Source organism: Scheffersomyces stipitis, chromosome 1 (genome assembly GCF_000209165.1).
Source record: "Scheffersomyces stipitis CBS 6054 chromosome 1, whole genome shotgun sequence".
NCBI lineage: Eukaryota > Fungi > Ascomycota > Pichiomycetes > Serinales > Debaryomycetaceae > Scheffersomyces > Scheffersomyces stipitis.
The window spans coordinates 767,700-792,963 of record NC_009068.1 but is presented as its reverse complement, the minus strand read 5'-3'; the positions used below and the strand labels follow the sequence as shown (position 1 = coordinate 792,963).

General features: G+C 42.0%; 13 protein-coding genes across 13 annotated transcripts; 4 read left to right on the top strand and 9 right to left on the bottom strand. All coding sequences in view use genetic code 12, as the record gives it.

Moving 5' to 3' along the window:
* Window positions 1-117: 117 nt before the first annotated feature.
* TRS20 (Transport protein particle 20 kDa subunit (TRAPP 20 kDa subunit)) lies at window positions 118-597 on the bottom strand (the record flags this gene model as incomplete). The annotated part of the gene is made up of 1 exon (XM_001387344.1): window positions 118-597. One exon carries the CDS (start codon window positions 595-597, stop codon window positions 118-120), a length of 480 nt encoding a protein of 159 aa, XP_001387381.1.
* Window positions 598-1,299: 702 nt separating this feature from the next.
* On the top strand, window positions 1,300-2,709 carry CTA9 (transactivator protein; the record flags this gene model as incomplete). Its single annotated transcript, XM_001387751.1, has 1 exon — window positions 1,300-2,709. The coding sequence occupies one exon, from the start codon at window positions 1,300-1,302 to the stop codon at window positions 2,707-2,709; it is 1,410 nt and encodes a 469-aa protein (XP_001387788.2).
* A 1,927-nt stretch (window positions 2,710-4,636) lies between these two features.
* On the top strand, window positions 4,637-6,025 carry ARO3.2 (2-dehydro-3-deoxy- phosphoheptonate aldolase (putative); the record flags this gene model as incomplete). The annotated part of the gene is made up of 1 exon (XM_001387750.1): window positions 4,637-6,025. A coding segment is annotated over one exon (1,389 nt), but the record flags the coding sequence as incomplete, so codon positions are not given.
* Window positions 6,026-6,054: 29 nt separating this feature from the next.
* PICST_64822 (conserved hypothetical protein) lies at window positions 6,055-8,514 on the bottom strand (the record flags this gene model as incomplete). The annotated part of the gene is made up of 3 exons (XM_001387343.1): window positions 7,128-8,514; window positions 7,015-7,078; window positions 6,055-6,979 (listed from the first exon to the last, which is right to left on the bottom strand). The coding sequence occupies exons 1-3, from the start codon at window positions 7,819-7,821 to the stop codon at window positions 6,055-6,057; spliced, it is 1,683 nt and encodes a 560-aa protein (XP_001387380.2). The 5' UTR covers window positions 7,822-8,514.
* A 936-nt stretch (window positions 8,515-9,450) lies between these two features.
* On the top strand, window positions 9,451-10,467 carry TRX2 (thioredoxin; the record flags this gene model as incomplete). The annotated part of the gene is made up of 1 exon (XM_001387749.1): window positions 9,451-10,467. One exon carries the CDS (start codon window positions 9,451-9,453, stop codon window positions 10,465-10,467), a length of 1,017 nt encoding a protein of 338 aa, XP_001387786.2.
* A 1,217-nt stretch (window positions 10,468-11,684) lies between these two features.
* Window positions 11,685-12,824, top strand: MDM38 (Mitochondrial Distribution and Morphology; the record flags this gene model as incomplete). Its single annotated transcript, XM_001387748.1, has 1 exon — window positions 11,685-12,824. A coding segment is annotated over one exon (1,140 nt), but the record flags the coding sequence as incomplete, so codon positions are not given.
* Window positions 12,825-12,878: 54 nt separating this feature from the next.
* On the bottom strand, window positions 12,879-13,524 carry DUT1 (Deoxyuridine 5'-triphosphate nucleotidohydrolase (dUTPase) (dUTP pyrophosphatase)). Its single transcript, XM_001387342.1, has one exon. The coding sequence runs from the start codon at window positions 13,502-13,504 to the stop codon at window positions 13,019-13,021; it is 486 nt and encodes a 161-aa protein (XP_001387379.2). The 5' UTR covers window positions 13,505-13,524; the 3' UTR covers window positions 12,879-13,018.
* Window positions 13,525-13,913: 389 nt separating this feature from the next.
* PICST_28260 (predicted protein) lies at window positions 13,914-15,014 on the bottom strand (the record flags this gene model as incomplete). The annotated part of the gene is made up of 1 exon (XM_001387341.1): window positions 13,914-15,014. One exon carries the CDS (start codon window positions 15,012-15,014, stop codon window positions 13,914-13,916), a length of 1,101 nt encoding a protein of 366 aa, XP_001387378.2.
* Window positions 15,015-15,110: 96 nt separating this feature from the next.
* On the bottom strand, window positions 15,111-16,145 carry PICST_66330 (hypothetical protein). Its single transcript, XM_001387340.1, has one exon. The coding sequence runs from the start codon at window positions 16,089-16,091 to the stop codon at window positions 15,150-15,152; it is 942 nt and encodes a 313-aa protein (XP_001387377.2). The 5' UTR covers window positions 16,092-16,145; the 3' UTR covers window positions 15,111-15,149.
* A 189-nt stretch (window positions 16,146-16,334) lies between these two features.
* Window positions 16,335-17,818, bottom strand: TIF1 (Eukaryotic initiation factor 4A (eIF4A) (eIF-4A)). Its single transcript, XM_001387339.1, has one exon. The coding sequence runs from the start codon at window positions 17,759-17,761 to the stop codon at window positions 16,568-16,570; it is 1,194 nt and encodes a 397-aa protein (XP_001387376.1). The 5' UTR covers window positions 17,762-17,818; the 3' UTR covers window positions 16,335-16,567.
* Window positions 17,819-18,267: 449 nt separating this feature from the next.
* GLG1 (transferase activity, transferring hexosyl groups) lies at window positions 18,268-20,234 on the bottom strand (the record flags this gene model as incomplete). The annotated part of the gene is made up of 1 exon (XM_001387338.1): window positions 18,268-20,234. Exon 1 carries the CDS (start codon window positions 20,143-20,145, stop codon window positions 18,268-18,270), a length of 1,878 nt encoding a protein of 625 aa, XP_001387375.2. The 5' UTR covers window positions 20,146-20,234.
* Window positions 20,235-21,775: 1,541 nt separating this feature from the next.
* On the bottom strand, window positions 21,776-22,549 carry RPS21 (40S ribosomal protein S21; the record flags this gene model as incomplete). The annotated part of the gene is made up of 2 exons (XM_001387337.1): window positions 21,776-22,015; window positions 22,526-22,549. The coding sequence occupies 2 exons, from the start codon at window positions 22,547-22,549 to the stop codon at window positions 21,776-21,778; spliced, it is 264 nt and encodes an 87-aa protein (XP_001387374.1).
* Window positions 22,550-23,058: 509 nt separating this feature from the next.
* Window positions 23,059-24,741, bottom strand: TRM2 (tRNA(m5U54)methyltransferase; the record flags this gene model as incomplete). Its single annotated transcript, XM_001387336.1, has 1 exon — window positions 23,059-24,741. One exon carries the CDS (start codon window positions 24,739-24,741, stop codon window positions 23,059-23,061), a length of 1,683 nt encoding a protein of 560 aa, XP_001387373.1.
* Window positions 24,742-25,264: the final 523 nt, after the last annotated feature.

Here is a 25,264-nt window from a genome sequence, read left to right as displayed (position 1 = left end):
TTTCAACTATCCTTTCATCAGCTATCCATTCTACAATCTCGACGACATTACTAATTGTCATATATTGACTCTATTATACAAGGAATGCATGCTGGACTTCAGCAGTCTATGGTATGTCTATAGGTACTTCTTGGCTAGAAGTTTGACTTTGAGATCAAAGTCCGGTGATGTGATGGCGTCGTTCACTGCATAGAATGGATTCAACAAGCACTTCACATATAAATCATTAATCTCGATAAAGAACTGCTTTATAGAGTTTTCGTCGTATTTCTGGGTTACATTTCCATTATTGGTAGTAGACGATTCGAAACAGAGAATGAACTTAATGTTGCCCTGTGTTATAAATGCGTAAACTAGAAGGCCGTAGAACGAGTCTATTCTACCAAGATTGAATTGACTCGTAGACCATTGAGCATCTTCTATGAGATCCAAAGACGAGTTGGACACAAACGGTAGTATTTCTTTAACTGAGTCTGTGAACTGGGATATGCCTGGAGGTGTCGAGGAAGACGAAGACGAGCTTTTGAACGATGAAAACTCAACTTCGTATAACGGGTTGTCGCGTGTCCCTATTATGCTGAAATAGTACGACGACATTGTACTGTAGAAGATGACTTTGGTGATAAACGAAAGAATGAGTGTCTATTCATTGTGATCTTAGAGGTGTTCTGTAGTGTAATGTCGTGCATCAAGTGATGTCGCGAAGAAGCAATGCGACATGCAAGGTGGTGGAGACATTATTATGGTTTCAGAAGGAAAGAAGAAAGAGGATAAAAGGCAAATGTAAAACACACAATTTCCGTCAGAATTGAGCCAAATTCTGTCGGTAGCTTCTAAGCAGTATTCTTACTGTGGACGCTAAGTTTGATCTTACCAATGCCATTATTTGTTACGTTTCGGTATATCCCGTTTTCCCACTATATGGTGAGTGCTCAATGTGTGAGACTGCACAGTGTGCTTGTGGAGCAACTGAATTGAGATCTAACCTGTGTTTCTCGCATTCTTTTGCAGGTTGGCTCGGTCACAATTTACTTTATTTACTTTGTTTGTTATTATTGGGATTATTGGGATTGTTAAATTGTTGTTCTTTTTTCCATAATGTTCCAAATTTCCACTATATCCGCCTAATAGACGCCAATTACTTGCTAAGAAACAAATCACTCTCATCCCACTACACTTTGCATCTATCTTGCCACAACCATTTAACCATACCTTCATAAAGAGACAATCGTACCATAATAAACATTCATTTTAGTCATATAATTTAGCTTCCCTATCTGCTCTACCACACAAGCCATAATGCTCCACGATAACCTTCGCCGACACTACCACCACGAGGTACATGACCTCCACAAACCCAACTGTGTGTTTTCGTCCGATATCGCAGAGAAGGTGGCGACAGCTGTTGATTCATATGTTGCTCTAAGGAGCACAGCGAACGAGAGCACCGATGTAGATCTAGGCTCGATGCTAGAGTTCCACATCAACATCGAATTGAACACGCTCTTGGTACGAAACAACTCCCTAAAGCCAACAGAACTCATGAAAAATAACCACATCTGTTTGGCGAAGTCGACGAATCGCAACAAGCTCAGAAACACTGCTACTGCTATAGACACTCTTCTCGCAATTTCACATACAAAGCCCGTAGATCCACGGGCACTCCGTTCGGACGAAGTGTTTATCGTCGACTTGACGTTGCATGTGCTTCATTTCATAGCCAGCTTCGATTTGGACGAGTTACCGCAGTCGCTAGTGCTTGACATTGTAGATGATGAGACCCACCAGCTCTTGAATGTGTGCGATTCGCAACTAATGGTACAGATCGAAACGTATATAAAACATAAATTCATCCTAGAGGTTGGCAATCGCTTGGGTCAGCCCGTTTTTGTCCCAAGCGAGACTCTGAGCGATACAATAATCGAAGGCTTGGGGTATGTCTCGGGAGATTACTCTGTAAGCGAGACTACTCTTGAAGGAACTGATAATGAAAATGACGGCGAGTTGCCAGACAAATCCATTCTTTATACCAATGGCGAGTACACTTCTTCGTTGGAGGATTTGATCATACTTCCTTCCAATGATACAGTACGATCGGAAGAAGACGATGAAATGACACCAGGATCGTCGACAATGTTCGCTTCTCGGCCAAACAGGCTCCGCACAATTCGGGAAGAAAAGAAGGAGGAGTCCTTTATCGAAAACATTAACAATTTGCGACACAATGAAGAGTATATCAACTTAGATGAATTGCAAGAAGTAGAATGCGATTACGATAATCACATAGCAGGAAATTCTGAACAGCTTGGCCCAGGTATTGAGCTCGAACTTCCACGTTCTATCGATTCCGAGTTCACTTCGCCTGCATCGCCCGCAGGCACCGACAGGTCGCTAAGTAGACAGCTGTCTATAGCATCGAACTACTCACCTACAAAAAAAGTGTCGCGAATGACATCGTCGCCGTCATTCTCACTAGTCAACTACGAAGAGAACCACGGCTTGGAGTATGCCTTCAAAGCTAAATCACAGTCGGTGCCGAACTACATCAGGGAAGATAAGAAATTCAAATTTATCAAGGTGGGAAAGGTGCAAAAATTCGTTCATTTATTTGAAGAGAAGACTGGCTCAAACACTCCGAAGGTGACTCCGAAGTCCAGCAAAGCTAGTACTAGAGCTTCCAGTCCCGAAAGACAATCAGCAACCTGTTAAATGACCTGTTTATAGAAGTTTCTACCTATGTATTATAACGACGAGACGTTAATGTAATTCAATTATGTGAATCTGAAAGTTCGTATATTCATTATAGTTAAGTCATCTTTTGTATTCTTCGTTTCTTCTATTCTATGTCTTCTTTTCATTCTTGTCATTTCTATATCGTTGGTAGACTGGCTCTTGTTTCAAACTGGGCTATCTTATCTGTCAAGGCATTAAACTGGTCAAAGACATTGTCTATTTCTTCCTTTTTCCATATAGTATCGTTTGTAGCTGTGACTTTAATAGTGCCCAAACACCAGGTCTCCTTCAAGTTTCTTGAGATAGAAAGAAAGTCCTGACACAATCGTATAATGGTGATGGCATCTGACTCGATGGTCAACGACTCTACAGCCAAGAGCTCCTTGGGTTTCTCTTGGTTTATGGCTACTTCAAAGATGTCCTGGAACTTCTGAAGTATCTGTTCGACATTTGTATCGATTTTCTGGAGAAGAGCTATGGACCTCGGCTGCATTGTGTGTATAGGAATAATTTGAGGTATGAATGAAGAATTGATATGGAACAGAGTATCTACTTATGAAAATCAAAATAGGTTTAATTTACAAAGTGAATATCGAATGTCGCAATAGTTCTGAAGAGCCATTGCATACAGATTGCGACATTTTTAGCACTTTCTGCTTTGAATAGTTGATTGCAAAAAGAATACAGACCCGAATACAAGAAGAAGAATTATCTCGGTTGTGGTTAAACTTTACATGGTGAGAACTTTCGAATGGACTGCTGTTTGAGGGCTAGCTGAAAAGAGAAAGATTCGTCTTTTTCCACAATCTACAGCTATCCTCGAAGGCGTTTAGCCAACTGGTCTAGACTGAGTTGCAATTCACCCAGGAAGAATATATTCAAGCAGCTACTGTCTTCATTCTGTTAAGGTATGTTTTGAAAGTCATACGGAAGGTTTCTGCTCTAGTCTTGGTGACACTACATGCTTTAGAATTCTCTCGCTTTGACGTGCATTAGAGGACTTTTCGGTTCTGGAATTAGACTTTTCCAGTGAAGAAGTGTGAATTATACACTAAGATTCAATGAGAAGAGATGAGTTAATTTAATCAAATACACAATTTAGTTGTTGCTTATTTTTCAAATCTAATTCTAACCCTATTTTGAGATTATTTAACTTTTAGAATTCGCAGCCGCAACCATAAATATAAATTTGCCTTATCTGTGTAAGCGCAATTTTCATTTACTGTATTCTCTCGCATTGCAAAATCTGTGAATTCTGTCTCTATCGTACTCCCAGCTTCAAACCGTCAATCCTCTTCATCTCTCTTTATCTCTCTTTATCCCAAATCCATTTCCTCGAGGGCTTAAGCGAGCTCGGTACGGGTCTCACGTGCACTCCATCGCACTGCACCCTTACAGTATGTCAAGTTGTATTTGTGGCCGTTGAGTTGCAATATTTTTTCCTGAGTCACAGGTTGCTTTCTGACTCAACACTATAAAACCATAAAGAGCAGCTCACTTTTCACCATCTTTCTGTTTCATAGATTAGGTCTTACTGGTTGTGTCTTGATAACTAACTGAGCGGCACATTGCAATTTTGAATATCCTTGCGAGTACCTTCTGCCACTACTACTAGTTTAACAAGTCCAAGTCTCTTAACTCCATGATGAGCTCTAGTCTGCTTGTTCTGACCCATCACACAGGTCTTAGACCAGTTTCCATAGATAAGATCTCCACAGGTTCTTTAGAAAATGATGATATAAAGCTTCACAAAGGCGAGAAATTCCACTCAAAAATTGAACCCACGATATCCGCGGAAGAAACTACTGTAGAAGTCCATAGCAGCGATGCCGAGCTGGTGAATCTTCCTATATTGGAAGATGCTAAATCTGATACAGACAGAACTACTTTGATTCTGAGATCGACTTCTGCCGCATCCTTGGCACCTAACTGGGTCTACGGAACTACATTGCCAAGCCAGAACTCGCGTGGTTCAACATCATCAGTATCAGGATTGTGTTTGACAGAAAGAGGACAAATCACAGTGCCTCAGCCAGAAGTTATCCAGAACATGCTCTTCCCAGCTAACGAAGCGTTGAAGGACAAAATTGTAGAGTATCGGGAAAAGCTTTCAGCCATTCTTAGCAAGGATATCTCCGATGTGAAATCTGATTTTGTCAATCCTCTCTTGGTGGTGACAGGTCCTACTCATATTAAGGAACCTTTGCAAGCCAAGGCTTGTGCACAATGGATCGGATCAATAATTGGTAAAAAGTTCGTAAACCCTCCTTCTCAAGCTGTGCCCGAGTCTATAAAACACTTGTACCAAAAGAATGAAAATCAGGTTCCGCATAACGTTCTTTTGTCATTGAGAACTAATCTCACTAAGTACAATCACGACTACTCTTCCATCCAATCGAAAGATCCAGTCTCAGTAATGACTTTTGAAATAGAGCAGGGTATACCTGTATGTCGTGCTTTGCTATGTGAACTTGCTGAAGTGTGTCCTATCGTAGGCGAGACCTCCGATACTATCACTCCACAGTACTTGTCTGATCTCTTCTGTCTTGGTATAGTCGGATCTACCTTCATCGAGTCGCAGTTGCATCGTGAATTGGCCTCAGGAGTATCATATCCAATTGGATTCAACTCCCTGAACTCTGACTTGCCTTTTGACAAGGAGATGTATGGCCACAGAATCGTTTCTGCCTTGGATTCAATGTATGCGACGGGCCAGCCACACCAGTTCTTATCTGTAACAAAAGTAGGAACTGTTGCAGTAGTTGGTACAACAGGTAACGAAGATACATTTGTTATCTTACAACTTAATTTGCAACTTGATTTCGACGAATTGAAAGCTATAATAAATAAAGTTTACTCTTACTCGAAACTAACTCGTCAGACTCCAAGAGTCATGTTGGATTTGGGAAGAGTATCAACTGAGCAATACGCTCAGAAATTGTCACTCTTGCAAACCTTGCTCCAAGATCCTGATACCATGTACAAAGTCGTGGGTGTAATGATTGATAGCGGTGACCACTATATCCCAGAAAAATATCCCGTCGATTTAACGGTAGACGTCCATCTTGATCAGTCTTCGGATTACGACGAAGATGAAGACGACCACAGGAAGATGATGGAACTCAACAAGTACTTCGTTCAAAGAAGAATGCAGAAGACGTACTCAGTCAAGAAAGTACCTGCAACCAGTTCTACTGCTGTAGAAAAAGATTATGAGTATGTCATTAATGCTGATAAGTTGATCAGCGAATTGGAAAAATTAAGCAAAAGAAGAATTGAAGCTAAAATATAATGCTAAATAGTAAAGTTTAAAAGCCGCTATCATATCAAACTAAATACAAGTCTAATAAGATTCCAGCCAAATGTAAAAATCTTCTCGCCCACCTTGTAGACGTTCACAATAACCCATATTAAACGCAAGAAGATGACAATTAAATTCTCCAAGCAAAAGTACATGATCTTGTGGTTGGTTCCATCCCGGATCTTCATCTTTTGCTCGCTGTCCCTAAGTGTCTCAGAAACAACATTGCTGAACAACGACGAGTTCAACTTATCCAATCTCTCGTTAACCTTTCTCAACTCAAGAGACAATGAGGCATTGATTTCACTAATGGATCTATCGCTGTTGCTGAGCAAGTTATCGATCTTAACAGAGTAGTCGTCATTGATCATATGGACAATGGACTTCACCTCATTGCGAAAACCATGATATAAAGCCTCGTATTCAGGCAAATGATCATCACTAATGCTGACGGTGAGATGAAATACGTCGTGTAATTGCTTGTATATGATGTGGTTTATCTTCTTGCCGATCATGCCAGTATAATTGGGGTAGACTTTTAGCAAATAGTTGGTTTTGACGTTGACAACTTGTTCAAAATATCTGAAATTATCTACTATTACAGACAACTCTTCGTCTCTCTTGGCCAAGGCAGCTGTAACTATCTGTTTTTCTTTCATTTTCTCGTCTGGTTCGGCCATTTCTATCTCCTTTGCGTCTTCTTCTGGCTTCTTTTCCATAGATGTGAATTCCACCTCGTTGATATCAAAATCTTTTGATTCGTCGATTTTAATCAAGGGAATTGATGTCAGAGATCCAAGAACCATGCCAGTTATTTGTTCTGTTTCCTGTTTATCACTTTCCTCCGGAGATAACGAGACCTTCTTGAACATCTGCTGCTTCAAGATATCCAGGTTCTTGGACAAGACAGGTTCTACGTCTGGCTCCTCATCGCTGGAAGAGGAACTACCGTGGTACAATTTCTTAGCCCGTTTCTTAACTCGTGATCTAAGTTTCTTATGCGGAGACTTGGCTCTTGATATACGGAAAATATGGTCACTATCACTGCTTGCGGTGGTAGCAGTAGAAGGACGTCTTGAATGGTCCTTATCACTTTCCTTTTGTTTGTGTCTATCGTCCTCCTTATCTATGGTATCATTATTGTTATGGTTATTTTTGTTATTTTTTTTGTCGTCATCATCGTTAAATAGTTTATCATGTAGTCTTCTTTTCATATGACTGCTTCTCGAATGTCGAGTGGAAATCTCTGACGAACTAGCGGAAGGAGGAAACCACAACTTTCCTTTGGGACCCTTGAGCTCGTGCCAATGGTCGATTCTCCAGCTTACATCGCTCACTTGTTCAGACAACTCGATAGCCCAGAGCATTCTCCATGGATGTTTGGCATCGTTATTGTGTTTACTGAACACATTACATGCTAGAGGTATCGTTTTTATCGTCAACGGCTTAGCGTACTCGCGGTACTTGGCTCTGATCTTTCTGTTTCTGATGATCTGAAGTGGGTTGTATACTCCTTCCACACCAGGATGTTGGTTTCTGTCAGCATTGTCTACATTCCAATCATGGACTCGCTGGAGATAGAGATATTTGACACCGAACATTGACTTCACCTTTTCCGCCCGAATAAACGTGCTTCGTGAGATTTTGGTGTTATCCTCGGCATACACCTCGTGGTAGCCCGTAGGGTCGTATTTAAGTGGATCTACAACATTACAATCGGACTGAAGCAGCTTTCTCGTCGTGAGCAATATATCAGCCAACTCGCGTGCTCTCTTGCTAGAGTCCATAGTTGGCTTTTCTTTATTATTGTGGATATTAATCCCATTAATATCATGGCCATTTACCAGAAGTTCATCTTTGACATTGTCAACATTCTTGTCATTGACGTCGGTATCCGTTCCTTCGACACTGATTTCAGTTATGGAGCCTTCCCCATTTATGATACCTTCTTTATTTTTTTTCTCCTGGGTGTCGCTGTTCTTAACATTGGTCTCATCCGTATTTGTTTTCTCTTTTATGTCGCTGTTCTCGTCATTGATATCATTGCCATTAATTTCATTCGCATTAGCAATGTGGTTTGAGTCTGAGTCTACATTGGTGTCTTCGTCCGTAGCGACTACTTCGTTGTGAATTTCCAAATGCTGTTCTTTTCCAAAACTGGCTAGACTCAATTCGAGATCAAAACCATTCTTTAGTGGTTTCCTGAGTAATATAGGTTTCCCATTAACCAGAAATATTGTACCTCCATGTTTCTTGTGAGGCAGTTTTTTCAGCAGCGGCGACCTGGGAACTCGCTCAATATGTACACTTGGCACTGCTCGGGTGCTTGACTTGCTGCTTTGGGCTGTATTGTGGTTTGAGCTTGAATTCACCGTGTTGATGGTATTGATGGTGTCATAGAGGCCACTGGTGAGTCGTAGTGGAGACAATGGAGACGAGCCTCCGCTGGAAGCGGGCTCTCGCTTGGACTCCAACTGTATAGACATGTGCTACACTCGTTATCTAGTACGGAGAGTGAAACAGAGCAGATTGACTTGTGAAAGCTGGAGTTTTCAGGAACACACGGTCTGAGTAATTTCGTATAGAAGGAATTGGCGATTACTAAGAGGCTGTACCAGTCACGTGGATAAAAGCCACGAGTGGGGAGTACGGTAAGGAAAAAGAGGTATCAGCAAGATTGAAGTGTGGATATTGGGTGACGAAGCCACTACTTATGGGGAGATCGGAATATGGTAGGCTTTCAGACTGTAGTTATGCAAAATTGCATGGTGCTAGAGCTGGTAATGAGGAGAGATCTCAGAGATTTAGAGTTAGTATGATGTCATTTGCATCCATCTGCATATGGAGCAGACGGTTGCAACTGAAATTCGGCTGTGGTAGTGAAGAGGATGAAAAGTATCTCTAGTCTCTCATGGGGAGAGACGGGGTGGATGACATGCTGATAATTGCTTGGTGTCGCTGCCGAGTGTGAAATAAAGAAGGTGTGTGGTTGATATTGTCTGTATTTGTTCGTTTGTCTTTTCTCTCTCTAACTTCTCTCCCTCTAGTGAATCTGTGTGAATTGCTGAAGAGTAGTTAATGTGAGAAATTTGCAAAATGGATCAAAATGCAATAAACTTATTGCAAAATTGCAAAATCCGTACGAATGTTTTCTTTGCACAATTTATGTATTAACAACTAAGCTGTCAATTCCATACATAAGCTACCATAATCCACTGCTATAGCATTACTGACTTTCTCATAGTAGAGCCACTATTTTTCAGTACCAAATTCGCACTCTAACATTTTCTTTTCTGTCTCTGTTCAGTACTATTTTTCACTTCACCGAAAGGCAACCCTGTATAAACTATTTGGATAATTGCACCTGATTTCAAATCTTTACCTCTACCAGCCCTTCTATTCTATCATCTACTGCCATGTCAATTCAGTTTGTAAAGTCTACCAAAGACTTCGACGACTATGTCAAAGCCAACAAGTATCTAGTGGCCAACTTCACTGCACTGTGGTGTGGACCTTGCCAGTCGATCAAACCTATTATCGACCAGCTCTACACTGACACCAATGCCCGTTACGAGCACATTGAGATTGTCCGTGTCGATTTGGACTCTCAACAGGAGCTTGCAGCCAAATTTCAGATCTCATCAGTGCCCTCCTTTGTGTTTCTAGAAAGTGGAGCAGAGGTGAAGCGAGTCACAGGAGCAAATGTACCAGAATTGATTCTGAGTCTTGACGAGTTGAACAAGAAGGCCCGTGACGACCCACAAGCTGGCAGAGCCGGCAATGGAGCCACAGCTGAAAAATTGTCGGAGTCCTCGGTGTATAAGGACATTGACCAGTATATACCCAAGGGATTCGAAGCATTGAACGGTACCATTGATTTCGGGGGATTCGAAGCTTTGAACGTAGTGCCTCTTTTCAAAGCCGAATCCGATGCTGACGTGAAGAACGCTTTCCGGTTGGACTACAAGAAGGAGCAGAGTACCGTGGTGTCTGATGCTGACTCTCAAGTGTTGTTCTACGTCCCATTGTTGAATATCTCTAAGGTATACTCCATCTTGCTCAAGTTCAGACCGGGCAAAGACATCGCTGAAGAATCCGATGCCGACGCAGAGTTGGAATTGGATGCCGACGAGCTCAATGACGAAACCCAGCCACCTAAATTGATCAAGCTCTGGGTCAACAAGAACTCCATCTTGTCGTTTGACGACGCTGCTTCTGACTCCAGTGCACCACATATCGAGAAAATCGCCATTGATGGAGAAAGCGTGTGGTACGAATGTAAATTGAAGTTTGTCCGTTTCCAAAACGTCCAGAGTTTGAACATCTTTATTGACGGAGACGACGAAGACTCTCACACCACCCTCGACAAGATCATTCTTGTTGGAGTTAATGGAGAAACGAAGGACCAGGGCAAACTCTCCAAAGACGAGTAAATTGCATTGCAGACAGAGCAATAGTAGCATCATAATTAGCTAGCATAATTGAATGTATACATGGTTTGGCCAAAACAATGACTATACTATGGTAGCATGCGTCTATTGTATGGTGGATCTATTGTAACACCTTGTTGTATCTCATATTATTTTAATCTGAATATTCATCTCTCTCTCCGCTTATCTCCCATTCGCAGCCATGGAACATTTATTTCTAAGCCAGCCATTATCATCAAATTGACACACTCTCAACAGATCCACTGTAGCTCCAGTTTTAAATTTCAAATTTCCAACTATTACCCCAAAACCAAAAGTTTATCAACGTCTTTCTGTCAATATCATCCTCTTCGTCTCTAGTGTCTGCTTTTACACTCTACTATATCTCGGTATTCCCCCGTAATACCCGAGCTGTGTCGGAGCCTCCTGCACGTAGAGCATATGTTAAAACTCCCGCGAAAAATCCTGTTCAATTCTCATTTTCATATTACATTTTCATTTTCATACTTGTCTACTTCTAAGCGTAACTATTCAGTCAGAAACACTAGAAACAGCCCGAAAAAGCTACATCATCTAGAAAGACCATAGCACAGCATTACAACTGTTTTAATTAGCCTAGTCTCGATTTCAAAGTCCTTATACTACGTCACGTGCACGCTAAACTCCGTCCTCTAGTACTTTGCCGTTGCTCCCATCGTCTATCGTTAGAAGATTGTTCAAAATTGAATCAAAGTCTCATTATTTTCATTCCAAATCGATAATTACACATAGTCAGTCACAAATCTCGAACTATCAATCGTTAGATTCAAATTTCAGCTGAAACAGCATCTATCTTAATCTTTTCATCAAATTTACTACAATACAGCATGCTTACTATAGGAGTGAAAAACACGGTTGCTCACCGCAGCATATTGTTGTTCACTAGAGCATCGACCAGATACACTGCTGTCAACTCTACTTCCATATCTACTTGGGTCAGAAACCAATCTACTGTAAACAAGAATCTGGGTGGTTCTGGCCCCTTGTATTCAGGAATAAAGGTAGCCGAGGGCATGTCAGATATAAAGACACCAGCTGAGATTGAGGCTGCCTCTTCAGTAGAAGGTTCGCCAGAGTCAATTGCTGCAAAAGTTATCACACCTCCACCACAACCTCCTACTCCTGTGACCTCTGCGTTGTCTAAGACTGTAGAATCTGTAGCCGTAGATGTCGCCAAAGACGACAAACCCAAGAAAAGCCTTTGGGAAAAGGTCAAGCATGAAGCTCAACACTACTGGGACGGTACCAAGTTGCTTGGGTATGAGATCAAGGTCTCGACCAAGTTGTTAATGAAGATGATGTCGGGATACGGGTTGTCGAGGAGAGAGGCCAACCAGTTGCAAAGAACCATCGTTGATGTCATGAGATTGGTTCCTTTCCTGATGTTTGTTCTCGTTCCATTTGCTGAGCTCTTGCTCCCAATCGCATTAAAGCTCTTCCCTAACTTGTTGCCTTCTACCTATGAGTCCAAACAAGACCGTCTCCAGAAGAGAGCAAAGTTGTCCAAGACCAGAGTATCTGCTTCTGAGTATATCAAGAAGACTATGGAAGAATCTGGGCTTAAGTTGTCCAAGAAAATCTCGGAAGAAGAAAAGGAAGCATTTGTATCTTTTTTCGACATCATCTCCATGGGTTCCCACCCTTCCAGAGAGCACTTGATTAAAGTTGCTCGTTTGTTCAAGAACGATCAGGTGTTGGATAACTTGTCTCGTCCACAGTTAGTAGCTATGACTAAGTACATGTCATTGAGACCTTTTGGAACTGACTCTATCTTGCGTTACCAAATCAGACACAGATTATTGACTATCATCAAGGACGACAAGGCCATCGATTACGAAGGCGTTGAGTCGTTGACGATCCCAGAATTGCAAACTGCCTGTTCCCAAAGAGGTATCAAGACCACTGATGTTTCTCCTGGTAGATTGAGAGAAGACTTGTCCACCTGGTTAGATTTGAGATTGAGACAGAAGATCCCATCTTCCTTATTGATTTTGTCGTCTACCTATACTTACGGTGAAAACGCTCACAGTATCGAATCTTACTATGATGCCTTGTTGGCAGTATTGTCATCAATTCCTGACGAAGTGTATAATGTTGCCAAGTTGGAGTTGTCAGACGATTCCAAGTTGAAGTTGGCTACTTTGAAGGAACAAGAAGAGTTGATCAACGAAGAAAACTTGAGAGAAAAGGACACTGTCAACCAGGTCAAGGACAATATCAAGTTGGATGAATACGAAGACACTGCCACTGAGGGTATGAAAATCGAGGTGGAAGAAAAAGCGCCAGTCGAGTCTAAGAGTGATTCTCAAAAGCAGACCTGAGTTCACGCTGCTCAATGTGTATATGAAGTAATGGTTCGTTAGAACAACCTATTTATATAAATTTTCATGTATATTTATGTCAACACTATAGTAGTTGTAGTAGAAGTAATAGCTACTGTCTATTCTTTTAACTTCTTTTATTTGCACATCCCTACAGTGATTTTTGTATTTTCTCTCGTGTATCATGTATTAGTCTATTTCTTACCAGTAGAGCCAAAGCCACCTTCGCCTCTGATGGTGTCATCCAATTCTTCAAGCAGAATCTGTTTGATTTCAGCATTGACAATCTTTTCCAACACCAACTGGGCAATACGGTCACCCTTTTCAACGGCAAAGTCCTTTTCGGAATGGTTAAAAAGAATCACTTTGAGTTCTCCTCTGTAGTCGGCATCGACAACACCAGCACCAGTGCTGATGCCGTGTTTGGCAGCCAAACCGGATCTTGGGGCAACACGTCCATAAGTACCGTATGGAACGCAAACTGTGATATCGGTACCAATCATTCCCTGTCCGTGAGCTGGAACCAATCCATTTTCAGAAGCATAGATATCGTAGCCAGCAGCCAAGGCAGAACCCTTGGTAGGCAAAGTTGCGTTTTCTGATCTGAGCAAAACTCTCAAGGATTGTTCGGAAGCATCGAACTTTTGCTTCTTAGCAGTCTGTTCTATTTCGGAGGTCATGGTGTGAAAAGGTGTAGATTAGTGGTGGAAAGTAGAGAAAAAGTTGAAAAAGTTAAACACTAAAAATTACTTCTATGAAATAATACGCGTTTTCTGTTTTCGCGTTGCGCGAAAGACACAGAGAGTGTCTGTCTGATAACTTAGGATTAACTAGGATGTGAGCACAAGAGAACAGTAGAACAAAAGCTATAGAAAACGAGATTTCTTCAGTTAGAATATCGGTTTCGGTTCTTGCCTGAATAATTAACGTTTAGCTGAGACAGCAATAGCAGAAACCGAAAGAGATAATGTAGTAGTAAATGTTAAACTGTTTTTTGCTTAATAGTGAAATTTCCAATAATGAACTTATGAACTATGAAAATGCTAAAATACGGTTATACCAATTGGTTTTTTTAATATATACATAGTGTTACATATCCCATTTATCATCTGTGTACATCTTGTGGAGATACGTAAACCCAACTGTTCTCTCCTTCATGTCTTGAACCCAACTGTAGCTACCATCAACTCCTTCAACACCTCCGACATGATAGATGTAGTCCAAGACAATATGGGTCATTAGAAGGAGCTTTCTCTCCTTGTACTCTCTTGTATGATGGTACTTGGAATCCAATGGTGTGTAGTTTTGTCTTTCTACGTCGGTCATTGCTGCCCATCTTGTCGAAGCCCCGAGAAGAGGTCTAGAAGAAGTCGAATTCTGTTCAATGTACTCATCAAAGAAGACATGAAAAGGCGGATGTCCCACAGGAGCCTTTTGCACGGGAATAAAAACTTTTCTTCTCTGTTCCCTTTCTTCGTAGTACTCTCTTCTTTCTGGAGGTAATTGTTCATATAGCTTCGATACAGTCATCCAGGCTCTACTGCCCAAACGGCGTTGATTTTTGATATCGGCATAGAATATCAGATATGCCGTTCTTCTTTTATTTCCACTAAATGCTTCTTTGATCAACACATCGTAGTAGTCCTGTTCAAAAGCCATCACCGGCTTCCGGTTTCTGAGCTTATCCTTGACTATCTCCCATGGAAATAGCCCCAGCAAAGGATACGGATTCCAGTTGTACTTGTCCGAGTTACGCTTGAGATGCTCCACCACTTCGTAACCCTTCCACACTCGGATTCGCTCATCATATAATCGCTCTCTGTTGGGACTGGACGTTAATCTCGTTTTTTCCTTCTCATCTAACTTGTTCCAGAGAATTTTCAAATGGTTTTTTGTCTTGTAGCCCGTTTCTAATGCGTACAATCCTTGGCCCACAATATCCTTTGGTTTAGAATGATAGTGGCTCAATGGACGCTCGAGATTATCTATTGACTCATCACCGCCTCTATTGCTATCTCCAAAGAGTATGTCATGGATTTTTGCCTTTTCCAGGGCTATAGTGCTATCGAAGTTGGGGTAGCCCAATTCAAATGGCTCTTTCACCCACCGGTCGCTTAGATACGTCAATTGCCGATGATGCACTATTATCGACAGTAGTCTTGTCGCTATACGCGACTGTATCATGATCATGCTGCTAACCCAGAGAAAGTAAGGTATTCATACAAATTTCGCAGACTGTTTTTCGCGATTTTATCATTCACTACATCTGTTGGTTATAAATTTTCAATAAATAGTGTATATTAGAAGAACGAAATATGGGGTAGTCTATGAGTTCGTATCGGTCGAGTTGGCCAAGTTACTAGTCCTTATATATGTCTCTAGCTTGAAACATTCGTAGAGCCGCACTTTTAACACCAAGGGGTTGATCTGGTTGGGTGCCTCGCTTGTGTCCATAGTTGTGGACTGAATATCTGTTGTAGTTCTTACTCTGTACTCTTCGCTCTCATTTAGTGCTGTGCCCTGCAGAATCCCTGATTGAACATACACCACCTGGTAGAGCACAAGCTGAAGAAACAAGATCACCAAATCGGTGATGAGGAGTCCAGGCAATCCCAATAATGCAAGTTTACTCCAGAAAGAATCTTTGGCCACGAGATTCTGGGGAAGCTCTTCTCCTATGAAGGTGACAAACCACCAGGTTCCATGTTCGAGAGCCTGGTTCTGGCCAGACTCTACAAGAGGCAAGACCCAGAAAGCGATAAAAAGAGTATGGTAGAGTAGAACGGTGATGGTTTTCCAGAATAGCGTCAACTGGAGTTTTGCTAGTACCATTTGTGTTACTTGCTCTTGTATAGCTGGCAGTTGTTGTTGTTGTCTATCGAGTTGAAGAAGCAAACCAGGCAAACCTGCTCTTAAGTTAGGCGTGTCCGATGTAAACGCATCAATTCCCAAAAGCATGTTACAGGTAAAGTGGAGAAGTACGGGTAGCAAACAAGCCAGATGGCAGAACTTGATGAACTGGTATGCAATGAGAATGTAGATGATGCTTTCGAGCTGTATGATGAGATGTTGCTGGTGTTTTGCCTTTTGCAGCAAAAAGTGTCTTACTTCGAAGCTCACGAGGTTCTTGTGGTCTAGAACGGCACTGGCGGGCGTATTTCCAGGATGATTGTGTAATTGGCTGGAACTTCCTGTGGTGATGGGATTTGTAGAAGTGGAATCCAGAGACTCTTCTGGATACGCACCTGGGAGTCTGAAATGGCTCATTGAGAAGTTGCGGATGTTGATGTATCTATGTACTGGTATTCGGCATCAAGACGGCGATAAATCAATTATGGTGGCAAAAAGAGATAGTATGAAATAGAGCAAGTGAATTGATTTTGCGAATCATACTACTATTTGATCTGGTGTATATACAATTAAAGCAGAGATTATGCGCATAGAGAATTAAGTATGAGGTGCGCAGCTAAGTTTGAGAAGATATGGAATTGAAAATGAATTATGTACTTTCTAGGGATTACTGCCGTGAAAGTAAGAAGTAGATAGAATTATATTGTCAAACAGAAGTTTCCTTTCTATTCGGTTCCAATTACAGCTCTATGATTCAACTACCACACAATGCGAAATATTATTCTTTTAGGTCAAATACCCAGAGATAGTAAATTTTCAGAATTTTGTATTCGACCAAATATAAATGACAAAGAGAAACTATGGAATTAAAATTACATAATGAACTAAGCAGCTTAGTTAAACAAAGCACCGATATCAGCAGGCATTTCTTCGATTTGAGTGGAGTAGAATTGTTCGATTTCTCTCATCATACCAACGTCTCTTTCGGTGACAAAGTTGATGGCTACACCCTTTCTACCGAAACGACCACCTCTACCGATTCTGTGGATGTAGTTTTCCTTGTTAGATGGCAAGTCGTAGTTGATGACCAAAGAGACCTGTTGGACATCGATACCTCTAGCCAACAAGTCGGTAGCAATCAAGATACGGGAGGAACCAGATCTGAATTCCTTCATGATTGTGTCTCTTTCGGCTTGGGGCAAGTCGGCGTGGATGGCAGAGACAGTGAAGTTTTCAGCCTTCAACTTGGTGGTCAAGAATTCGACCTTAGATCTGGTGTTACAGAAGATAACGGCCTGGGTGACGGAGATGGAGTCGTACAAGTCACACAAACAGTCGAACTTGTAGTCTTCCAATTCGACGTTGATGTAGAACTGCTTGATACCTTCCAAGGTCAATTCGTCCTTCTTGACCAAGATTCTGACAGGGTTGTTCATGAACTTGGTGGTGACTTCCAACACATCTTGAGGCATAGTGGCAGACAACAAGACGACTTGGGTAGTTTCTGGCAACAAACGGAAAATGTTGTAGATTTGTTCCTTGAAACCAGACGATAACATTTCATCGGCTTCATCCATAATGAACATCTTGACCTTTTCGGTCTTGAAGTATCTTCTTTCAATCATGTCGAAAACTCTACCTGGAGTACCAACAACGACTTGGACACCTGATCTGAAGGCTTCGATATCGTCTTGCATAGAGGTACCACCAATGGAGGCATGGACAGTCACGTTCAAGTACAAACCAATGGAAGTAATGACGTTCTTGATTTGAAGAGCCAATTCTCTGGTTGGAGCCAAGATCAAGGCTTGGGTGCTCTTTTCGTTTTCATCAATTCTTTGCAAGGCAGAGATGGTGAAAGTGGCAGTCTTACCGGTACCGGATTGGGCCTGGGCAAGGACATCACGACCTTCAGTGATTGGCAAGATAGCTCTTTGTTGAATGGCCGATGGGGTTTCGTAACCGTAACCAAAGATACCTCTCACGATGTTAGGCTTCAAGTTCAAGTCATCGAACTTGTACACGACATTGTCGTAGTTGGTTTCGATCAAATCGGAGTCAATTTCCTTAATACCGTCGGAGGACATGATTGCTGAGTTTATGTGTAAAATAACAAGAACTTTGCTGGGATTCACAAAAAAGGACTGATGATAATTGTTGAAAAAGTGATAAATTAATATTGCCCTCAGGGATCGATTCATCACCACATAGCTGCGCTACCACGACTGAAAAAAAAATTTTCTCGTCACCTGACTGTCCGGGTAATGCCGCGTCTGCAATAAATATGTAGAGCGTGTGTATAAGTCATCTCAGGCACTAGAAAAAGATTTTGTGACACGTGATGAAATATTGATTGCAAAAAAAAGAACGGCTGTGAAAAACCATAACCTACGTTGCTCTACATCCTCCTTAATGACAATAATTTTACGTTTCCTTGTATTTTATGATATGCAGATAGAACAAAAACAGCGACAATAAGCAAATATAAAGAAAGATCTATTAAGTAACGGAACAGCAGCAATGGCGTTTGGAAAAGAACAGGATATAATGGTTAGTAGAAGTGGTATAACACAACTGTAGAGCCATAACTTATCTAGAAGTCAAAGACTCTTTCAGAAGTCTGGTCGTTTCTGAATTCCCATGGGAAGAGCTTAGGGACATTTTCGCGATCAAGGCTTCTTGATTGGGCGTCTCGCTCGAAGGTTGCTTCTGAAGGCTGGTCGTAGCTCGATTCGTCGTAGATGTCTTCGAAGCCCTTGTCGTCTTCAATGAAACCGAGGTGGGACAATTTCTCGTTTACTTCGATGAAGGCATGGGCGTTAACTCCGTCGTCTGGTACGTCATTCGATTCGAACGAATTTTCTTCTTCGATATCGATACGTTCGACCTCCTGCAACCGGTGCTGGGGGAAGTAGTCAGAACTGGAGTCAAATACTCTTTCCGGTTCTACATACTTGGTGTAGGCAAAAGATGGAACTGGTTCTGGTTTGTGCTCTGGCACATATTTGGGAGGTGGCTCGGAATATGGTTCCGGTTGTGGTTCGGGATGGTAGTGAACCTGCTCTGGCTCTGGTTCCGGCTCGTGGTATTCCTGTGGAGCATCCCAGGTGTTTGTGAAGGCTTTCATTTCCTGTTCGAACTCTGCGTATGGTGCAGGATCGACATTTGATGGAGGTGGCTCCTTTGTAGGATCCCACATTGCATCTGCCGAAGGGACGATATGGTCCTCGTACTGTTGGTAGTTGGCTGGATCGAGCAAGTCTGAAGGTTCAAATGGTTTTGAAGGCTGTTCCGGTTTGTGTTCGTCATATGGTTCTGGAAGGGGGCCCTCATCCAAGTGTTGGTCTGGGCCCTCGTATCTGTATTCTTTTGGAATCGTGTATTCATGCAGAGATTCTGGAGCTGAAGCTTCGTACTCCGAGGAAACTACATCCGCGATGGATCTGGGTCCAAAGGTATCCATCCAGGCGTACCACCAGTCCTTGTGGATTCCGGACACCGTGGTGCTCAGCTTCCAAGGTTTAGCAGGTCCGATGAAATGCACCAACTTGACCTGTGTAGTCGAGTAGTTAATGTAGGAAAGTGCTGTGGTATGGTAGTTAGCTAAAGTATCAAAAGTGGACCGGAGTACTGGCTCGGAGTCCTCGCCTGGTTCTCCGCCTGCAGTTAAGATATCAAAGTCTTCTGGGCCCACTGGAACTGGGGGGAGGGTCAGGAAATGCTTGAAAGCGGGCAAGTACTGGTACTGGGCGGACGGAGTCACATTGTACAAGAAGGGGATCTTGACCCAGTTGGTTGAAGCTCTTACGATAGTTGAGCCAGATTCGGTGGTGGAATCAATGTGCGCATTTCCAGTCTCAAGTAAGGCCCGCACCCAATCTGGTTGGGGATTGAAGTACTGGTTGAGGAGCCCCTGGTCGGCACCATCAAAAGACAAGTTGGGATTGGTAGCTGATTGTTTGACAAGTGAGTCTAGCGCGCTGTAGTCGTTCAAATTGGGCTTCAACACAAAAACACCCGAGTTGAAGATGTCGGGGAAGCCGGAGTCTGGAGCTGCGAGAATGGCTGACTTCTCAAACTCCAACTGGAGCAAGTCAATGACTGAACCTGCAGCTGGCGAGTCTGGAATGATGGGCAATGTATCACTATCGAGGTAGAGGATCTTGTCATATTGGAGAAGTGACCAGAGCACGACTTTGGTGAAGGTCTTGTCCAACTCTGGTCTCTGCAAGTCATTGTGGAGCTTATCCTTAAGCGACGATTGCAAGGGAGCCACATCGACCAAGTCTGTGTAGAAACGAGACAAGAGGTGAAGCTGGGAGGGTGAAAACTTCAGTTTGTCAATGAGCACCCCGAGCACAGTGGACGAGTCCTGGGCCCTTTCCAAGAGCTTGTGGATACGGGAGCCCAACACGAGGGCGCCTGGGAGATAGTCCGGATTATAGAGAAGGGAGAAGATGGCAGAGGGCATCTGACTGTCGAAAAGAGAGTGAGAATGGAGGCTGCGAAAGCAGTGGGACGGGAACTCGAAGTAGGACTGGAACAGAACAAGAGCACGACGGAAGACTATGGGAAAAGTCGAAGACAGGGATAAAAGAATGAAGAGAATAGAGGGCAATTTATTGTGCTACAGTGTAATTGAAATATATTGGCTCGCCAGTTTATAAAATAATAATCTAAATCCTAATAATAAACGTAGGAGTGGCATTGAGGTGACAAAAATTCGTCCAAATACAAACAAACAGTGTTCTTCCCTGTAAAGCCGAAAAGAACGCAAACGCAAATTAATTACCATTGGCCTCGAGGCCGAGATGTGGTATTTTATTTACCAAACAGGAAAGATTCACAGATCTTTGTGCCAACATCAGTCGATACTGGTCCATTTGCGTACAGGAAGCGGAGATGGCATCGAGGGGATGGGAGATGCTGAGGGATAGAAGGAGCTGAGCCAGGCTATATAGAGCCGTGGAGAGAGACAAATAAAAAGACTAGATATCTGCCGTCAGATCGGCCTGGGTTGACCAAGGAAGGTTGGAGTTTCGAATGGTGCTGAAAAGCAACCGGTGACAAAACCGATTAACACATTATGGACTCAATAATATGAATATTCTCTTTTACCAACAATAATAGTGAGGAGACTATTATGAAGGGATTCGACGAAAGGATTATCGGAATGCGACTCGCTCACATACCACCATACAGACAGTGGCACAAAGCTCGGGCATTCCCAGAATGTTGGACAGATTGGGCAGCCATCTGCCCACTGTTATCAAGACCGGACCGTAGAGCATCTCAGTATTTGATCGCACTGATAATAACTAGTCCAGCCGTATCCGATTCGTATCTCTGTGTCTTTCTCTTTTCCTTCTGTTTTGCGTCTGTAGCTTCTGCTTCTGCTTCTGGTTAGGCTCTGTTTCTCTCACTTTTCGTCCTGCCATGTCTTACGATCTAATGTTAGTTTAGTCTCCCTCGAAGGGCTTCTGCTTAACCTTCTCAGCCATCGGTGTGTGTCAATAGTGTGTCGCAAATGGCCATGTCCAGCCTTGGCGTGCAACAAATATTTATCGCTTCCGAGAGCTGTTATCAGCCTGTACAGACTGTCCTAACGGGATCGACTTAACTGTGGTGGAAACATTTGCTCGAGACAAGCTGGTCTGAGATGCTTCGCTTAGGTGGACAATCTTGTTTTGAAAGTGAAATTGACCATGAGTATATATACATAGAAATGTATTTACTCTTGTTGCTAACCTTCCTACTTAGTAGCCGCAACAATCAGCAACTGACCGCAATGCCTTTATCAAACTGACAAGAGTGTTGTATTCAGAGTCCCGTCAGCTCTTGACGTGTGCTTGTTCTAGTTGCGCCGTTCGTGATTTCAGACTTGTCTTTCGCAACCATGTCTCCATACACATACTTCGATTTTCATTACTCTTTACATTTCCATCTCAGATATTTGTGTAACTTCCATATCTTCCATGTACTACACCATCATGGACGTTCTACACTCCTGTTCTACATCTCGCTGTACCTGTTATGACATTAAATTAGATATACACACATGACTAAAACTGTAGTTAATTATAAAGCGGTAATACCAAAACTTAACGGGAGTAAGACCAGACGTTCTTCAATAATCCGTCTTGTTGAGCCAATCTGTTCAAGGAGTCGTCAGCTTCACCTCTACCTCTGACGTAACCGCTCAAAGCGTAGGTGGTGTTAGAACCTTGGATAGCTCTTCCTTCTTCATCGACGTTAGCGATGTTGATTTGGACAGAAGCGTGGTCCTTGGCCTTGATGATTCTGTTGGTAGCAGAACACTTTCTTGGGACGTATAATTCGACCTAGACGATGTTAGTAAAAGTTTTGACTTCTGGGTGTATCAAGTGCAGATCAAAGTTGACGGAAAGGGCAAGGGCATAACTGAACAATCTGAAAATTTATTAATTGTACTTCGATAAACGTGGAAGACGTCAAAATTAGCAAATATCGTGGAAATTCCACTCAACTGATAATATCGCATCAACCTACAACAAGTCTCTCTTTCTTCTGTTTAGGCAAATTGAAGATTGCTTTCTCTTCAAATCAAGTGAAACATTCAAATGGCGTATTCTTCCGGTCTTAGACGTATGATGATATGGTAACTACACATTCTTCTGTAACGAACGCAGCCACTCTCTTTCAATCCTCCTTGGGGATTACTCTTCACGAAAAACTCCTTGTATATGTGGACAATTCAATAATTGCTGTACTCGAATGTACAATGAAACTTGACTACTCCTTTTGAACTGCACTGGATAACTTGAACAACTAGATGGATTTGGAAACTCTCATCTTGAAAGATCTTTACTTACTAATTGACCTTTATCGTTTTCCATCTTGGCTGGTTATTTAATGATATAAGCTAAACTTCAAAAAGTAACTGTTAACTGCAGCTATGTTTAAATTGATATTCAAAAATTTTCACTGCTGTCTGTGCGAAGGACGTATTACCTGGCGACTGCAGATAACCCAACATCAGTGGTAGCCACACGTCACAGGTGCGGTATGGGGGCTGTAACCCTAAAAATGAGAACTTCACGTGATGCAATCTGAAATTCTCTACACCGGAATTGTATTTTGCGATTACTGCAGCACGATTATGGCTGCGAAATTTAATAGACCTCTTGTGCAGCAACTTCAGTACCACTGGTTTGCAGTTACAGTTTCGATATCAGTTGAATAACCAGGCCGACAACGGCAGAATATATTTATTTCAAAACTCAATAGTCTTTCTATCAGACTTTTGCATAATCTCTAAGACTGAACTGTTTACTATTGGAGCTCTTTAATTGACTTCTAAATAAACTCCTCTGACTTTGTCTACTTTTATTTATGCAAATGCTATCTAGTTTTTCAATGCTAAAACAGCGACACTTTCTACGTGGTGCGTCTGTGGGAAAAAGTCAAATCCTTTGATGCTTTCCACGTAGTAGTCTTTTCCGTTCTCGGTGTTGTTTATGAACCATTCTACATCACGAGCTTGAGAATGCACATTACAACTGATGTAGACGATCTTTGCAGGATGGTAGTCTGACAATTGGTTCAAAAATACCTCATCACAACCTTTTCTTGGTGGATCTAAGATAACAGATGTTCTGTTGCTGGGAGTGTCGATACTTCCAAAGATTTGTTCTGCCTTACCTACTAAGAATAAGGCATTCTCGATGTTGTTGTTCTTAGCATTACGTTCGGCAAATTTGACCGAGTCTGCAGACACTTCAACTCCGATTACCTTCGAAACGTTATCAGAACACGTTATGGAGAATAAACCGGATCCACAGTATGCATCCACCAAGTAGTTTGGTTCTCCTTCCTTGGAATTTGGGATAGCCAAATTGGACTTGACATAGTTGGTAACAGCTGGCAAGATGGAGTTGTTGTTTTGGAAGAATTCCCCAGCAGAGAATTCAAATGTGTATCCATTCACGTATTCAGTAACTATTTGTCTGCTCTTGGTGACACAGGTCTTAACTAACTTCTTGTTTTCTCCTTCTATGTTTACTTCAACAGATGAAATCTTACCTTCCACGTCGGTGGAAGCTTCCTTTAACTCGAAGTCTTCTCCATTGTTTACAACATTGGTGTCCTCTCTCAACAAAATGGTAGCACCCTTCTTGTACTTCTTGAATTCTTGTTCGAATCTAGCTCTTTCGTTTTTCATTCCGATGTTAATGATGGGAGTACCAATCGTGCATTCTTCGATATCCAAAATAGAGCCATCGGGTATTTCTACGTCTTTCCTCCATGTTGGTCTACCCTTGGATCCAAAACCCAAGTTTGGCCTGGTTTCGAGAACAAAGTTCTTCTTGTACGGGACGTTGAAATGTGGGGTCAACTTGGTTCTGTACCTGTATTTTAACGGAGAAGGCTCCGTATCCCTGATCTCTGGCAATCTATTATTGTTGTTCAACACAGGCGCAAAGAACTTATAAGCATTGACAATGGTCTCTCTCTTAAACTTCAACTGCTGTTCGTACTCGACGTTTTGGTACTGACATCCGGAACACTTGCCAAAGTAGCTACAGTTGATCAAGGAATTGTCACGAACCGAAGCTTCTGTTTCGACAGAAACTAAATCTGACTCTACGTATAACGGATGCGATTTAAAGACCTTAACCGTCACGATGTCACCTGGTAGTCCAAATGGCACTATGCAAACTTGATTCTTCTTACTCTCATCGGGATGAGGAATCAATGCAAGACCTTCACCATTCGAGGTAAGAAGCTCGATCTTGACATCAGAGACTACACGATGATATTTCTGCTGAGCAGATTCATCGTTGAGGATCAACGACATGTTGTTGGAAACATCGTCTTTGACCAAATTGTGTTCATTCAAAATCGCATCAATTTCAAACTGAAGAACTCCCATAGGTGAAGTCTGGTCGATATCCTTAGCCTTGTACTTTCTTCTGTGTACTTTGGGCTGCTTTTTTTGTTGTTCCTTTCCACCAGTATGCTGTTTCTTGTTTTCTCCCTCTTCGATGGGAGGTGTAATTGGCCTCTTCTTTTCTTCCGTAGCAGACATTGTGCTAATTAAATATATATGAGATGAGTGAAAAAGTTGAAGTGAAATACGAGTTAGGTAGTTATGCTATGAGAATGCTATGTTATGCAATAATAGTTGGCCAGTATATTTTCCCCAAGTAGTAATTCCTATCCTGCTATATATGTAGATATACGCTAAAAGTACAATTATTGAATGCAATGGCAAAGTTCCGATATCAATCTTAGATTTATCTTTGCCTAATCTTCGATGGCATCTCGTTGTTCTGCACAATATGAGACAGTTGAAAAATTCAACAAAGTCACGTGCCTCGCCTGTCATCAGGTACCAACCACTTTCTATTGGTTGACTGACAACCATATTCTAGAGCCAGGATAAAAGTGAAAGCAAGCAGTATAATTAGAATATTGTTGTTTAGTATGGTAGCAGATCATAATATCGTTGTTTTTCTCATCCAATTTTCATTTAAATTTTCAAATTTACATTTGTAATTGCTCTTATCAGATTGAATACTTTTCTGGAATATTCGTACACAACCACAGCA